The sequence below is a fragment of the Lissotriton vulgaris genome, chromosome 5 (genome assembly GCF_964263255.1).
Source record: "Lissotriton vulgaris chromosome 5, aLisVul1.2, whole genome shotgun sequence".
Taxonomy (NCBI): domain Eukaryota; kingdom Metazoa; phylum Chordata; class Amphibia; order Caudata; family Salamandridae; genus Lissotriton; species Lissotriton vulgaris.
The window spans coordinates 244,404,946-244,422,257 of NC_141693.1; the positions used below are offsets into that span (position 1 = coordinate 244,404,946).

At 44.9% G+C, this 17,312-nt stretch overlaps 1 protein-coding gene across 1 annotated transcript in view; it reads left to right on the forward strand.

Annotated features, from left to right (window-relative positions):
- Nucleotides 1-17,312, forward strand: part of LOC147710591 (CDK5 regulatory subunit-associated protein 2-like) — an 883,251-nt gene that overhangs the window by 657,288 nt on the left and 208,651 nt on the right. Inside the window, exons 28-30 of the mRNA XM_086921269.1 lie at nucleotides 4,772-4,897; nucleotides 6,323-6,436; nucleotides 10,550-10,739. Of these exons, the coding sequence (XP_086777395.1) occupies nucleotides 4,772-4,897; nucleotides 6,323-6,436; nucleotides 10,550-10,739 (430 nt within the window). The remainder of the gene's footprint in view (nucleotides 1-4,771; nucleotides 4,898-6,322; nucleotides 6,437-10,549; nucleotides 10,740-17,312) is intronic.

A 17,312-nucleotide genomic window follows, 5' to 3' on the forward strand; every position in this document is an offset into this window, starting at 1 on the left:
CCCCCCATTTCTGCGCTATGTCTCGTTTGGCAATCAAGAAACCCAGTGTGACCCAAGTTTGCATGTGACGTGAAAGGTCATTAGGTTCCCATATGTTTAGTAAACATCTTCTCAGATCTGCTAAGAGTGACCCATTTGTTGTCTGCGATATGGTGCGTAATACCTGCCGCCAATAGCCTGTCAAGACCAGACAGTCCCATAGAGTGTGTAGAAATGTACCTTCCTCCCCACAGCCCCTGAGGCAGAACGGGTGCGTTGCTCTTTGTAGTTTGTGTACGGTGGTTCTAATATAGTAGATGCGGTGTAAAATTTCAAGTTGTACTAGTCTAAGCCTGCTAGATATTCCCACCTCTCTTGGCGATGCCAATGCTTCCAGCCATTCATGATCATCTATCTCTCCTATCTCTGTCGCCCATTTTACTCTCAGTGCGTTTGTGGGATCTGGTAAGTTATTAAGTAGTTTTCGATATGTAAATGAAGTGGCCTTTTCCTCCATGTAGTCTGTGAGCAACCGGTCTTCCAGCGGGGAGGCTTCCAGGATCTCTGTGTCATGTGGTATCGCCGTCACTAATGCGTGTCGTATCTGCATGTATCTAAATATTTCATTCGGGCCCAAGTTGTATTGTTGTTGAAGCTGATCAAAGGGTATCATTGTCCCCTTATCCCATAAGTCTCCCACTGTGGAGATGCCTATGTTATCTCATTGTGTGAAGCCCTTACTTCGTCGCAGGTGTCCTAGTACTTTGACATCCCACAGCGGGGTCATCCTGGTTATCACCCCTTTCCAGCCCAACCGAGCTTGTTCCGCATGCCAAATCTGGGCAGTGTGTTTCGTAATGCCTATCAATTTCGATATTGCTCCTTTGTTATAAAGCGCTGTTAGCATGTTATGTGTTCGTAGTTGTGCCCTATCCGCCCTGTACGCTGGGTCATCTTGGGGTTTGTGGAGCCAGTGGTTTATGATTTTAAGTAGCGCTGCCCAATAGTACTGCTGGAGATTCGGAAGTGCAATCCCCCCCATCGTACCAGCTCCTATACAGTTTCGCTTGAGCAATAGGAGCTGGGCGGTTATCCCAAAGTAGGGTTGACACTTGTGCTGCTACTTGCTGAAAATAGCGAGGTGAGACCTGGTCGGGCGTGTTTTGTGAAGGAATGGAGGGAGCGCCTTCATTTTGTACAATGCGGCTCTCCCGAGCAGTGTGAGGGGCAGAGACGCCCAGTGCGACACATCTCGGTGCAGCCTTTCCAGTGGTGGTGTCAAATTTTTGGTAAAGAAGTCGGTTGAGGTCCTAGTGACGTGTATTCCTAAATATTTAAAGGAGTCTTCTGCAATCAATAATGGGCATTCCGTGGGAAGTGCTGGCATCGGTCCCTTTAGGATGAAGACAACCGATTTAGTCCAGTTCAGCAACGGGGTTGCCCTAATCAGTGATGCCAGTGGTTCCAGCACTAGTGCAAATAAGAGCAGGGACAAGGGGCATCCCTGGCGTGTTCCCCTCGCGAGCGGTATCTCTTCTGATATGTGGCCATTAGCAGTTACCCGGGCCACGGGTTTGGTATACAGGAGTCGTATCCACGCCCTGAATTGAGGACCAAAACCCATCCGCTTTAATACTACAAATAGGTATTCCCATTCCACCATATGGAACGCCGTTCTATCATCCAATCATAATATCACCGTCGGGCCCGTTCGGAATGGGGCCTTTGCCAGCACCCCTTGTACACGTCTCAAATTAAGTGCTGTGTTCCTGTAGGGTAGGAAACCAGACTGGTCAGTCTGTTTGCCAACAGTTTTGCTGAAATTTTCGCTTTTGCATTTAACAAAGATATCGAGCGGTATGACGCACATTCCGCCTGTGGTTTCCCAGGTTTTGGGATCGCCACTATCGTCGCGATACGCTGGTCCAACGGGAGTTCCGCTTTCTCCAAACTTTCCTTATACATCGCCAACAGGGGTGGGCCTAATGTGTCTGGCATTTGCTTCTACCATTCTATGGGTATCCCGGTGGGTCCCAGTGCCTTTCCCGATTGCACCACATTAATTGCAGTTGACAATTCTGCAAGAGTCAGTTCCCTTTCCAGTTCCAATGTCGTCTCCGGTGTCAGAGTTGGCATCTCAATACGGTCCAGGGAATCCTGTATCTCTGCTTCCGTTAGCTCTGCAGTTGGAGTGTATACCTCTCGGAAGTGTTCAGCTAGTAAGTGTACTATTGCTTCTGGGTGTGAGTGTAGAGTTCCCTCCCGCGACCATAACTGTTGTATTCCCTTTGTGCCCTCACCTTTCTTATCTAGCCATGCTAGCATTTTACCAGCTTTGTCACCTATAGCATACATTTTATGTTTAGTCATTGTAATGTGGGCCATTGTCCGCTTTTCAAGGTAGTCCTTGAACTGCCGTTGGCGGAGTTTTAGGGTATGTGCTGCGTCTTGAGTTGGATCTAGTGTGTAAGCGGTATCCGCCTCTGAAGGGCCAGTTCTAATTCTGTCCGTTTCCTCTGCTGCAATCGCTTGTGTCCAGTGATGGATGCAATAGCCTATCCCCTAAACACCGTCTTGTAGGCTTCCCATACTGTAATGGCAGAGTCTACTGATGCTGTGTTTTCCTCAAAGTAGTGTTTGGTTGCAGTGCGGAGTTCTTTCTTGATGGCAGGAACTTTAAGGTAGCCTGGATATATGGGGTACAAACGCCGGTGTGTTTTTTCTTGACAGGAGAGTGTCAGCAGTATCAGGGAATGGTCTGAAATACCTCTCGGTTTTATGTCTACCTTCTCGACAGTCTGGATGCTGGTGCCCAACAACAGAAAATAATCTATCCGGGATAGACTATTATGTACCTTGGAATGATATGTATATTGATAAGTAGTGGGATGTATGTGTCTCCAGATATCTATGAGTCCCATAGCTTCTACAAACCCCTGAAATTGTGAGGGTCCAGGTGTTTGCAGTCGAGCAGGGTATCTGTCTAATGCTGCATCAATTGTGGTGTTGAAATCCCCTCCTATGATAAGGTCTCCCTCTGGTAGTGTGAGTAGGAATTCGCTGAGTGCCGGCAGAGCCACTGAGTGGAGTGCTGGCAGTATGTATACGACACTATATTCAGGAGTCTGCCCTCCCACTGGCCCTGTACTGCTGCGAATCGGCCTTGATCATCAACCTTAGTCTGTAAGACCAAGAACGGTGATGTCTTCCTTATCAGAATGCCGGTTCCCCTGGATCCCGAGGAAAATTCGGAGTGTACAATCATTTTGTGCCCCCATCTATCCAGTTCTTTGCATGCTGTTCCTGTGAGATGCGTCTCCTGGAGCAGCGCCTGCGCCGGGCCATGACCTTTCACAGCGTGCAGTATCAGTCCCCTCTTTATTTTCCCCCCAGCCCTCTCACGCTCCATGTTAAAAGTTTAAGGGGTTGTACTGACGACTGTTGTGTCAATGCATCACGGCCATTGGGTATGGAGTCCGACGCCATAGATAAAGCTTAGTTGTGAGGGGTACCCCATTCTCTGGGTTTCAGATAGTGGCTTCGCCGAGTAGGCGAAAGTGGAACCTAGGAAAGTGCCTAAATAACGCTCGCCATGTGTACGAGAAAGCCATTCTTCTGGTGTGCGTCGTGTCTCCTGAGCTAGAAGTCTATTTCGCAGTCGCTGCGGTTTCTTATGAGCATCGCCATTAACTATCGCTAACCAATTACAAAAACTAACAACCATCCCCCCCACTCCCTTCCCCGCCCTCCCTGCTTAGCGGTTCTGCAACTACCAGCCACCCCAACTCAGTAGAGTGCTCTTGCCCTCCCAAAAACATTGTACTTGCTTGTCCGGGGTAAGAGGTCCAGCGGGGCCCCAGCCCTCCTTGCCCTCCAAGGCCCGCCTCAGTCCGCCGCCCCAGCTGGCCCAGCTTAGGTCATGGTATGTGTTACTTGTTCTTGTTTAACAGTTCGCTGGTAGTCTATCAAGTGGTGCCTGCAACGTCCCTTCAACTATTCCTTCTCCTGGCTCGATGCCTGCTCCGATTCCGAGTGTCTTGTTCCTTGCATTCCCAGGTTGTCTCCATCTTCTTGTTGGCGGCGATGTCTGTTTCCGCGTTTTGGGTTCCCCACCGTTCGCCATCCCTCGATCCAGTCCTGTGCCGCTTCTGGTGTATCAAAAAACCATGTCCGATCATCTGCGGCTACTCGGAGCTTTGCAGGAAAAATCATGGAATAGGGCAGCTCCTGAGTTCTTAGTACTTGTTTCATGTCTTGAAAACTTCTTCTGCGCCTGGACACCGCCGCAGTGTAGTCCGGGAAGAAAGTTATTACGGAGTCTTGCACTCGTATGGGCGGGGAAATCCTTGCGGCTTGTAAGATGGCATCCCTATCCCTGAAATTAAATAATTGTGCGAGTACTGGTGCATTTGGGGAATTTTACTTGTCTATCTGACCATGTCCTATCAACAAGTGGAGACTGAATACCCTCCTGAATATTTTTAATCACTGGAAAACAGGTGAGAATTGACTGTCTTGCTCCACCAAGTAGCAGCTTTGTAGAACGTACTTAAGGCTGACAAAGACACTGTCCTAAAAATCAGAGATTTATTTCTTTATCTATTTAGACAGTTTTCCTAATTAGAGTCTTGTGGAAAGGTGGATATACCGATTAGGAGATGGAGGGTAAGAGCTATTAAAAAAAGGTATATTTGACTATCAAAGTCACTGTACTTGCTTTGATAATCAAGCTTTTTAGAAGGTAACACACATAATAAGAATTAGGTGGATTAATTTGTACAATTTTTTTCAGAGTTATTAATGGAACATTTGCAAGAAATACGAATTTTGAGACATCGACTTGAAGACTCCATTAAAACGAATGACCGACTACGACAACAGCTTGAACGGCAATTAGCAGAAGTTGAACTAGACCATGGTAAGGTCATCTTCATCTCCTAAATATCTATCAGCTAGGTTATTTTACGTAGTAATCTGAGAGAACAATATCTTCATGTTGTGGATTTGCAAAGTTTATTTTTTTAAAGTATAATTGCTATCCAACTCATGAAATATGCTTTAACATCAAGATGGAAGGGACCCATTAAACTAACTTCTGTTGGCGTATGCAAACCACATTGTTCATCCATGTTGCACCAGAAAAGCCTGTTAAATTATACTTTATACATTTACTGCTGTTGACATATTACTTTAGAAACACATTCTTCTTTGTGTTTCTAAAATGTTTTATCTTCCATTTGGGATTACATTCAATGAGCAATCTGTCATTTTAGTCCTATATGTCCGTTGCTCGTTATTCGTTTATTCCTGTTTTGTTAAGTGTTCATGATTTTGATTCTACCCTCATAACTGTCAGATAGGACCTCGAAAACTGGAATGTGTTTTTCTTAGGTATTGTTTTCTCCCCCTCATATTCTGATGTCTCTTGTGTGTGTGGTCACAGTAAGGTTATTATAAGGACAGATAGTCACTACTTATTTTTCAAAACCGCTGTTGCTACTAGAGGTGGTTACAATTTCACGATGCTGTAATTAACAAAATGCTAGAAAAACTGTGGCTTGCCAAATCACTACTTTGCATGGGTTTTTCATAGAATCTAATCAGGGAATCTGCCTCAAAAGGATCCATTTCCTTGATCCAGTTCAGGGTATATATTTCAGAATGAGTGAGAGAAAAAGTGTGATTATAAGACACTGTACGTTAGTTTCTGTCATACAATTTACACTGTAAAGTTCTACAAAATGTTATTCTTGGGTTTTAGTGTGTTGTTTTAGAAGCACCATTATGTTGATTCTCCTTGCAAGGCTGATGTTTGCTAGGTGGCTCCTATAAAACATTTCTGTTAATAAACAGGATTATTGAACTACAAACCTTGTGGTCGCCTGGTTGTGGTAATGTACTCATGACTGAACACGCACTGATTATGTAGCCAAATTACACTGGTCTTTTTGATTTTGTGCCCAAGCTCCCCTCTGTCTAACTTTTACCACCATAAAACTACCATATTTTCCACTTCTGGATTTTGGTGGCCAAGTAACAATGATGGCTGTCCATCAGTCAGTTACTGACCATGGGATAGAAAAGAGCAGAGCAAGATAATGGAATGTAATACATGGAGTTCTTTTACTAGGGCTCCCATTTTTCTTGTAGCAGAGCATATTTAAGATAAATATGATAAACCAAACTGCACTGGCCAACTAAGTAGAAAGCACAAGTTAATGAGATGTGGAGCCTTTTCCACTGTCTAGAAATGTTTGCTTCTAATGTTTAAACCAGAGTATGACTCAATATTAAACTATTGTACAGAGTATATTTAGTTAAGTTTACACTTCTTAATTTCTAGGGGCTACACAGATGTACAGTGATACAGATCAACATAATACACTCATTTCTGAAATAAGTTTCCTAAGAAGAGAAAATGAATCTCTGAAAGATCTCCTTGCTAGAGGATCAAGAGGTAAGTCCCCACTGTGGTTTGAATGAGTATTGTCGCTGTTAGTATTATAATGATCTTTTTTTCTAAACCAAACTTAATTCATAGTCAAACATATCTTGCTGTACAAACTCAGAATAAAAGAGCAAAGTGAAGGAGAATGTATTTACCTTTCTTATTTTTTGTTGTTGTAGAAAGCCATACTTGTTCTCATACAGTAGTCTTCCTACACAATAATTGTTGCTAGGGTTATAGATGGGCTATGGCATATGTTTTACCAAAGTGTCTCTTCCCCGTCAGTAAAGGGAGTTTGCTAGGGTGGCAGCCAGAATTGCTCTGGAACCGCAGAAATTGATTGGGAGAAGGAATTACTAAATGTCATGGGTTGGATTTATTGGGTGCAGAATGAGAATGAAAGGTAACCCAGACAACGGGACTCGAAAGAGGGTGAAAAACCAGAGAGGTTGACAAGAGCTTCTTGGCTGAGATCCTCATCGTAGTCGGCGTTGATAGACTTGTAAATGGATGTATAGAATGGGAGAATATGGGGAATAAAAGGAATAGGGGTTAGGAGATATGAGGAAAATGTTGATTCTGGGATGATGTGGGGAAATATTCAAGTGGGAAGCATAGGAATATTGGGGGGAGGCTTGTGACCTCAGGCTAGTCAACCTCAGGATGGAGAATGTCTTCTTGATAACTAAGATCATTCCATTTGAGTACTTATTGGTGAATACATTTTGGCAGTGGGGAGAGATTAATTTGAAATGCGATTAATCAACAACTCAACAATAATATATTTTTTGATACAAGCATTGGAGAATAATGTAATGAGAAATTAATAGCTAAAATACATCTCATCAGGGGAAGTTTTATAGACCGGTGATTTGGTCGAGTTATCGTAAGGCCCCTCTAACTAAGTAAACAATTTCAGCCCCTTCCTGATACGCAAATTGATTTTAACCCACCTTCTGGGTCAGATTCAAGGGATTTGTTCTTTAGCTGAGAGTTTTCTTTTTTCTGCAAATCTTATACACAAAGGATCGCTCCTCCTATGAAATTGTACCTAGCGACATATCCTCTTTTGTTGTATCATTCTGTTCAATGTAGTAGTTCTGGTAAGTTGAACTGATAAATATTTGGAATGAAAGTTATGCTCAAAAAGGTAACTTTCGTTTCATCTTGAATTCCACTCAGGAAGGGCTTTTCACTGTCCCCTCCAGGGCCACCTTGTGCACATGTGTGTGTGTGTAATGATTGCATGGTGGTCTCTTAGGCAATTTCCACACCTGATTGAAAATCCCTGTTGATGTTGTGACTTTGAACTGCAATTGTGGGTCTCCTTGGCACTAGATGCTCCATGTGTTTCTCCATTTCATTACTCTGTCCTGTTAGTGGTAGAATTCACTCCCCAATACCCTTTTCAGTGTCTCAGGTCCTTGTTTCTGCATCTTGTGTGATTGCATTCCCTCAGAGGCAATGTAGTGGTAGAATATGGCTACCAAGTGGGTGGACTTATCCCTGTTAGTGAGTAGCAGAAAACAAAAGGCAGGTCTCTCCCCTATCAATCTACCTGCTTCCTTTTCATTGGATTAAATTAGTTCACCTCTAACTTTTTGGCCGGGTCATGTTCCACCACTTTAGCAAAGCACCTCTGTGGTGGTAAACAAGTGCCTCTTATCCTCTATGAAAGGTTACTAGACTATTCGGTTTTCCAGTGGTCCTCCGAAGCTGACTCCTCAGCTCTGCATCCAGCCACCCACATATCAGTCAATCCTCTTTCTCACAAGATAGACTGATGAAGCTCTTCGGTCTTCACTGATGGATTTTTCCTATCAGTTTCATAGTGGGCTGCCATTTCTGCCATCCACAGTAGCACACCACAGATATTATTGGTGCGTCCTCTTTGGGCTGCTGTGGAAGATGATATTGCAAGGTTCTTGGGATGCACTTCCGCGAATTAGAGCTACGGGCAATCTGCCTAAACTGGAAGGTGTTTCTTCCTTCCTTTTCACTCAGCATTGAACTGTTCCTTTCAGGCAACACTACCACCAGTGTGTTTGGGTGGTCTTCGGTCACCTGGAACGTTCTTATATGTACTTCTTTTCCATGATTCTCAACAGCAAATGTCTTCCCTTCTACACCTTGCACTTCTCACCATGTGGTTCTCTGGGACATATTACACTTCAAGTTTGCACTGGACCTACTTTATGCACTCCATCAAAATCCACACATCTTAAGGGTGCTACATAAGTGAGCAAGGGCAGTGTGGAACTGATTCTCATTATCCTGACTGGGCGAGGAGGATTTGGTATATTGATATGTTGGATCTCAGTGTTCGGCCTGGCTTCCTTGCAGAGATAGAGGGCATCTGCTTTTGCAGCAGCATGGCCAGGTTATCCTTACCAGTGTTTGATCTCCTCTGCTCCCAACATGAGGATTGAATGGTATCAGTTAGAAGTTTTCCTTCTTTCCTCAGAGATACCAGATTTTATTCTGGCTGCCAAGAGACCAGGCACAACTTTGTTTATACTGGGCTCTGGAATAAGTTTGTTTCTTATTGCTTGGAGGGAGGGTAGACCCTTTCAGGTATTACCTAGTTGTTTTCTCTGCCTCACTCATTCGGGTTTATCAATCTCTACAGTTAAATGGTACTTGTTTCCGATGCCTCTCTTTCGATGGTTTCCTGACCAACCTTCCATATTCAGCCTCTCCCTGTTGGCTTAGTTCTTGAAAAGCTCATTATTAATGCCTCCACCCACTCCTTTAATTGGAATTAATATTACTTCTGTACTTCCTCATGGCGTCTTCATTTGAACCAATACACTGGTGTTCTGTTCATCCTTTATCTTTTAAACCTGTCTTTCTGATGGGTTTAGAAAATTCCACACCCTGTCATTCCAACCCCCTCCACCCATTTATGGTAGTTTACTCAAAAACGTTGATCTTCCATCTTTCTTTCCCCCACCTCATCTTGCTTAGGAGGTGGAGTGATTGTACATGCTGGTCCTTCAGTGGGCTGTCCCACATTACATCAGTGGTATACAACCGGACGATCAGCTTTTCCATGGTTTTGCTCTTTTGAAGGGTGGAGTAGTGAAAAAGGATACTATCTGCTTTTTTGTGTCCTCAATTACATATATAAGCTGGATGAATAAAATTAAACAGTGGCCACATCTGCAGTGCATTTGTCAACTGTACAGAGTATGAGCCTTTTTACAGTGTTCACTTATACTGACAATTAAGCTTCTACTGCATGTTTAGAAATGTTTCTAATTTTTACACATTTGGGGTCATATATTTTAAAACACCGTTTTGCGAGCCCTAAATAGCGATTTTTTGCGGATCGCTATTAAGGTCTCGCAAAATGCAATGTATGTAGGAATCACAATAATAATTGCGATTCCTACATAGTCCTTAATTGCGACTCGCAAGTTGCGAATCTCAATTAAGGACTACCTTCCCATTCATTCCTATGGGCCTAGAAGCCCATAGGAATGAATAGGAAGACATTTGCAATTTGCGAGTACCCATTAGGTACACGCAAATTGCGAATGCAATTTCAAGGGTGCAAGGGTGTCAAAAGGACACCATGCTTCACCCCTGAAATATGTATATGTGCATATGTGGTGCACATACATGTCCTAAGGGCATGTATGTGCGCCACATGGCACTTTGAAAAAATTCAAAAAAGTGCATTTTTTAAGAAATCACTAATTACCACCAACCTGAATCGTACAACTTGGGTGCTTCCTACATTGCATTTAAGGAATCGCAATTTGTGATTCCTTAAATGCATTTGCAAAATAGGGAATCGCAAATTTTGCGATTCCCTATTTTGCGAGGGCCTTTTGGGATGATGCATCCCAAAAGGCATTTTCCCGTTCACGAACGGCCAATTCTGAGAATCGTCCGGTTTCCGAACGGGAATTGGAGTTGATACTTATACCCCTTGATCAATAATATATTACAGCAAGTTGCTTTTATTAAAAATCTGCTGAACGTGTGAGGTCTTTTTACTGTAAATTGTTTTGTAGCACAATTCTAGGAGGCAAATATAAAGTATTGAATGTTACTTTAAAAAAACAGTATGAAGTCATGTTAATTTTCTAATCCGTATAACTTTTATATCTGCAGACAAGCAAAAGGAAAATGAAAAATTAAGGGAATCTCTTTCAAAAAAGAGCTTTATGGTTGATCACCTTCATAGTGAATACGAACGTGTTCAAAAAGAAAATGAGATGTTGCAGATAAAGATCCAGGAGAAGGATGACGAAGTAAAGCACCTTATTCAGGAAGTTTGTGGAAGCAGGAATGAAATAAATAGGTAGGAGTTAAGTCAGGGGTAAAATCTTTGTCTCCAAACTAAGCTTTTGCAAAATACACCCTGAAAATGATTTACAAACGTACTGATGCAGTAGCACAGGACATCGCCAGTCAAGTCATCAATGACAATGTGTCCAATTTCCACGGGGTTCAACCTGCAATCCTCCCATGTGCATACTACAAATAGAGTATAGCCATAAGACAGGAATGCCCTATTTTTAATATGCACAAGGCATGGACTGCTGCTGTGTCCTCGGTGTGATAGAAATACTACACAACCTGTGCTTAGTGTAGACACAACATTGTTATAGGCTATGGTTTCTATGCACTGCACAGATGGAGTGGCCTCTGACCATGTCCTCTGCATATTTAAGCTGATACCATCATTGATGACATCTGTGATTTTATATGTTGGATCATTTCTGTCTTACACAGTGTATTGTTGGGTTAAAGGGATCTGGAGTTATGCTTTTGTGGCTAGCTACTGACAACTTTGAGGTGTTTTGGAATTTGTTATAAACTATGAATTTGCTCTTTACATGGGTTGCAGAGGGCATGCCTGCTGGCAGTGCCATTTATGCACTGTGCATAGACTACAGCCTTGGCTTCTCCTTAGTAACCATAAGTTGTGACTGCCATCCATGCCATGCGTATACCATACAGCTCTATTTGCAGGGCACCTCTTCATTATAAATGCAGGTCCTGAACTGTAGCAATATTGTACTGGTATTGCGCATAGGGAATGGCCTGCGAGTATTGCCTGAGTGCATCAAACCTATCAGTAGTTCGTAATAGGCTTTGCCTGCATCCATAACCTGTGTGCCATACTTCTGTCCATATTACCCACAAGAATGACCTACAGCCGTACCTTGTACACAGTGAACTGATCCACAATGCCCACAAGGCACAGCCATTTTGAACACGAAAAATGGATACACCTTTCCAAAGTACAAATAGAGCATGACTTACCAACATGGTCTGCATATATACCATGGTCGATTTAATATACAAGGTAGAGATTGATGCTGGTACCTACACCCTTTGCTTAGTGCGTTTCTCCTTACTATCAGTGATGTAGCAAGGTCAGATGCTCTCTCTCTCTCTCTCTCTCTCTCTCTCTCACTCACTCACTCACTCACTCACTCACTCACTCACTCACTCACTCACTCACTCACTCACTCACTCACTCACTCACTCACTCACTCACTCACTCCCTCTCTCTCTCTCTCTCTCTCTCTCTCTCTCCCTCTCTCCCTCTCCCTCTCCCTCTCCTTCCCCCTCTCCCTCCGGTGTAGCAGCTGTGGGCAGATCCGCACGACTCTGTCTGTGAGCTTCCCCAAAGCATCTGCACCCCTCCTTTTATACACTAAAAACTGGCTTACTCAACATCATGTATTTTTCTCACACTAGTAGTTCTCGTGATGTTCTCAGTGTTTTAGCTAACCCAGCATCCTCCTTGCTCTCATTGGTACCAATCAATCATCCTCCTTAGTGGAGTAGTGTGGCTCACTGGTTAGAGGCGGCAGACCCGTAAGCAGAGAATGGCCCGGGACCAGGGTTCAATTCCCGACGCGGCAGGGTCGTGGACCAGGGTCAAACGGACTCAATAATTCTCGCCTCGGTGCCTACTCTAACCAGGGAACACACTTGGCAACTCTGGGCATTAAGCTTGCCTCACCTCTACAACGGCCCCCCACAGACGCCGGGGATGCCTGGTTTCACCTTGGAGATACCCAGAAAGGGACCATCTCACAGGGAAAACCAGGACGGGTTCCCCAGTGGTCTTCAGCGCCGGGATACTCCTTAGAGTGACAGTGCACCCACATTTACATTTACATTTACTACCAGGGCTTTCAAACTACTCCCAGGCTTGTTCGGGGTAGCAAACTTTAACACTGCTCTGGAGAATAATGATTCGTAAGTTCCAAACTCAGCAGTCATTTCACTAGACCCATCTTCTCCATTAGTCTCATTTAAACATTACTTGTTGATTAGAGCAGTGATGCAATGTATTTGCAAATTGAGAACATGCATTTTTGGGTCTCCTTCCACTCTACTGATTAATCTAAACTCTGGTAAAAGTTAAATTTGTGGAGCATCCTTCCCAGATTACTGGTCACCATACAATTGCTTCATACACACAACTGGGTTGAGGTGCTAGTCTCCCTAAAGAGCAGTTGTTCTGCTAAAATCAAAATTAATAATGGCCTAAAGCATGAGTGTATACTGGCCCTTGCTCTTTTTGCCGATATGACTGCATCCATTGTTTCTTGGAATTAATTTCCCTCAAAATGGAGATAATGGGCATCTCTTGTTTAACTATGGTTGACTGATACATTTAGGTCTTCTGAGTAGGATAAATGCCATATATTCTTATTGCCTGTTCAATGTATTAACTGCTAATATCACAAAACTCAATTATTGGTGTTTGTTCGTTATGTTAGTTTGCGTGTTGTAAGGTTAAAAATAGTCCATAATTTTTATTAAGTAGGCATGTTGTTCGCTTGAACACTTTACAGGGAACTGATTTGGCCTCAGATATCAAATGCTTTGAATAGTTCGGCAAGCTTAAATAAATAATTAAATGTAATAAATTCAAATGAAGTCAAATTTAATAATATTGACATAGTTTAAATTACATTTAGTATTACTTATGGTGAATTTTAGTGGAAACCTTTTATGTAAAGTCATCTGCGCAAATGGTAAACCTCAGTTACCCTGTGGTAGCCTGCTCCTTTTTGAGTGGCCACCTGCCACTCCTTTTAGAGTGGCAGGTGGTTTCTTCACTATACAGAAAATCTTTAAAATAATTGTGCATGCAGATCTGCTCATGAATCAAACAATTTGTCTGGAACTTAATATTAATTTGTAGGATTTTCTTGCTAGAGCCAGGAGAGTTCATTTTTTAAATTTTATTATTTTTTCCTGTTACTCAAGGAAGTCACAATCTCGAGTTTTAATGTGCTGAATAACTCTCAAAACAGCCATACTCATAGACTGAGGAAGGAAAGTCTCTTAAATGAACACTGTACCTTTCTCCAAACTCCATAAATCTGGCACAAGGCAATCTGGTGTAGGAGAGTAGGGTCTGCAATCCTATGATCACCCAGATTTTTTGCTTTTGTTTCACTGGTTTACGACTTTCTCTGGCTGTGGGTCTGCTAATCAGACCCACAGCCTAGCTGTTCTCTCACTAAATTACAACGTGTACCTTAGGTGCATTTACCAATTGGTACTGGGCCACCTTATCAGACCCTGTAACTCAGGGCATAGGTGTACCCAGGGCCTACCAGGGGCTGCAGCATGTATTATGCCACCCCTGGCTGGCCATCTAAATCTGACACAACTGGCTGCACGACAGCTGGGGCAAGGTGGTGTAATCACCCTTTGCTTTAGATATAGTATACCTATATCTAACCCTAAAAATGGACACACAGATTCCTACCAGTCACTCCTATGGCAGGCCTTGACAATCCTGAAGGCAGAGTGCTTGGAATCGTGTGAGATGGTGCTCTGGCATGAGCTGAGCCCGTTTGCAGCTTGCGGAACCAAGTCCTAATAGCTGTTCCATGATAACGCATACCATATACTCTTAAGTGCATTATAATCCTCGCGGTTAAATGCTATCTTTGGTATTGCTTTATCAAAACATGTCGAGTAAGGTGTCATACGAATTGGAATACTAACCCCTCGCCAATTCTGGCGACGGGGTTAGCATTCCACCCTTCTAGAGGGACACGACATGTATGTAACTGTGAACCCCGGTTAAAGTTTTTTTTTTTTTTTTAACTCTTTATTCGTGACTGTTACAGGATGACATACATTTCTGTACATTTTCTTATCACAACATACATCAGTCTTTTCCGTTTTCAAACCCAGAAACTTGTGGGAACAGTGCATTTCAGTTACAAATTGCTTGTCAGAGCATTCCCGGGATGATTCCCATATGTACTCCGTACCCTCCAGAATCGTGTCCGTCATAAGTAGCATACCCCAACTGTCCCTTCCTCCCCAACCGCCCACCCACCCCCTGTCTCCTGGTCGTTCTCACTCGTACACTCCACATCCCGGGTCAAGGTGGCACTATGTATGTCTGAAGTGGTAAAAGCCGTAGGTCTGGTCTAGCCCCTGTGAGTCACACTGGTGCCCTTAAGCCTCGTCCCCCTCCCGCCACATTTGTGAGTTCATCCCACCGGGCCTCCCGAGCTGTTCAGGTCTATCTCCTCCAGGTCTATCATCATTAAGTCCCATTCCTGAGCTATAGGATATTTGCGCAGGCCCTTGCTCTCCTCGTCTCGCAGCGCCGCGGATTCTGTCTTGCCCCATTTCAGCAAGTCGCTGCGCCACATTTCTATCTGCGGGGCCCTGGGTGACTTCCATCTCATGGTGAGCACCCTGATCGCCAGCACCAGCGCCAGGTCCGTAAATCTCAACTGTGCCTTGCATGTCTTGGGCCGCTTCCTGTTCCCCAGTAGGCATGGTAACGCTCCCTCAGGGATCTGGAGTGTTGTTATGGAGTGTAGTGTATGTTTGATCGTTCCCCAGTAAGAGTGTAACTTCGGGCATGTCCATAGCATGTGGAGAATATGTGCCTCATCCTGGTGACACCTCGGGCAGCAGTGTGCGGTGGCAGGGAACATCCGATGCAGCCTCTGGGGTGTAAGGTAAGCTCTGTGGAGAACCATGGCCTGTATGAACTGAAACTTAACATTCCTAGACACCCGTCTATGATGGCCTAAAATAATTTTCCATTCCCCGTCCGTTATGTTTCCCCCCGAGTCTGCAGTCCAGGACTCCCTGAGTGTAGCAATCGGTGAAGGCACATGTTCCCTGATGCCAGTATACAGCCATTTCACTAGGTGTCCCCCCGCTCCCATGTAGTATAAGAGGTGCACTAATTCATGCTGTTCTGGTTTCGTCCTTTGCGGGGCCCAAGCCCGTCTGACACAGTGCGTCACCGAGGCGTGTAGTAGGTAGAAGCGTGAAGGTGCTCCTGTGGCCTGCACAAACGAGTCATGGTCCAGCATGGTGTCGTCGCCGAACAGGTCTCCCACCCTGTCCACTCCAGTCTCCGTCCAGGGTCGTAATCTGCGCCGTGTTAAAGTCCCCTGCGGTGTCGGGAGTCCCAGTAGTGGTATATTGTCCGCATATGGGGAGGTCCCATTCGAGTACGACAGTGCTTTCTTCCAGCAGGTCAAGGCCACGTGCAGGAGGGGGTGGCAGTCCCCAGGAATCCTAGCATTGGGCAAGAGGAGGGAGTGCAGGTCTCCCCGCGCCAGTTTGTCCTCCGTGTAAGCGATCTCATGCAAGTCCCTGCCCCCCACCCATCGAGTCAGCCATTGGAGTTGGCTGGCATAGTAGTAACTGCGCAGGTCCGGCACTCCCAGGCCGCCCTGCCTAGCATTCAGTTGCAGTTTTTTAAGGCTGATCCGCCTCCTCCCCGAACCCCATATGAGGGTGACCAATAATGTATTCAGTGTGGTAAATATCTGACGCGGCAGCAGAACCGGTAGGTTCACAAAATAATATAGAATGCGGGGAAGTAGGACCATCTTCGAGACCGCCACTCGTCCCATTACCGATAGGGGCAAGGACGTCCAGAAGCCCACGCTACCTCGTATGCCAGTAATGGCCTTACGGATATTACCGTCAATCTGGGCCTCCGGGTCCCGGTAGACCTGTATTCCGAGATATTTGAACGTGGTCGGTGCCACTTGTATGTCGTAGGTCCCGAACTGTATGAGGGGAGGTTGTTGGTCATCTCGAAAGAAGAAGCCCAGGGACTTCCCTGGATTTATAGCCAGCCCAGATATGTCCTCAAATCGTCTGAAGATATCCGCCAGAGACGAGTGGTCTCCTCGCAGGTTTCGGAGGAACACCAGGATGTCATCGGCATATATTGAAATCATGTGGTCGGTGCCTCCCACCGGTATGCCGTCCTCCGCAGCTCTATTGGGAAGCGCAATAGCCAGGGGCTCCAGCGTCAACACAAACAGTAGTGGCGACAATGGGCAGCCCTGTCGGGTGCCCCTGTGGACTTCATAACTGTCCGAAGTGTGTCTTCCTGTGCGCGCCCTGGCCGTCGGACCCGTGTATAATAAACGGATCCATTTGATCAGGGCTTCCGGGAAACCAAAGCGATGCAAGACTTCGAACATGAAAGTCCATGTCAAAGAGTCAAACGCCTGACGGAGGTCTAGGGCTATACAGCCCGCGTGTGGTAGATTGTGGGGTGTAGTTGTCATGAGGGCGTGAAGTCGCCTCGAGTTCTGGGAGGTACTCCTCTCTGGGAGGATGCCACATTGATCAGTATGGATCAGGCCAGGGAGGTGATGTTGGATCCTCAAGGCAATAGCTTTACTGAGAATCTTATACTCCGTGGAGAGCATGGAAAGGGGCCTGTAGTTACCTACATCCTGAGGGTCCCTACCGGGTTTCGGGATCGAAATCACCAAGGCCTGCATGGTGGTAGCCGGGAGATGGCCAGCCTCGCACGCAGTGAGGTATATTTTCTCCAGGACAGGGGCCAGCACATCAGTCTATGATTGATAAAACTCCCCTGGTAGGCCATCCA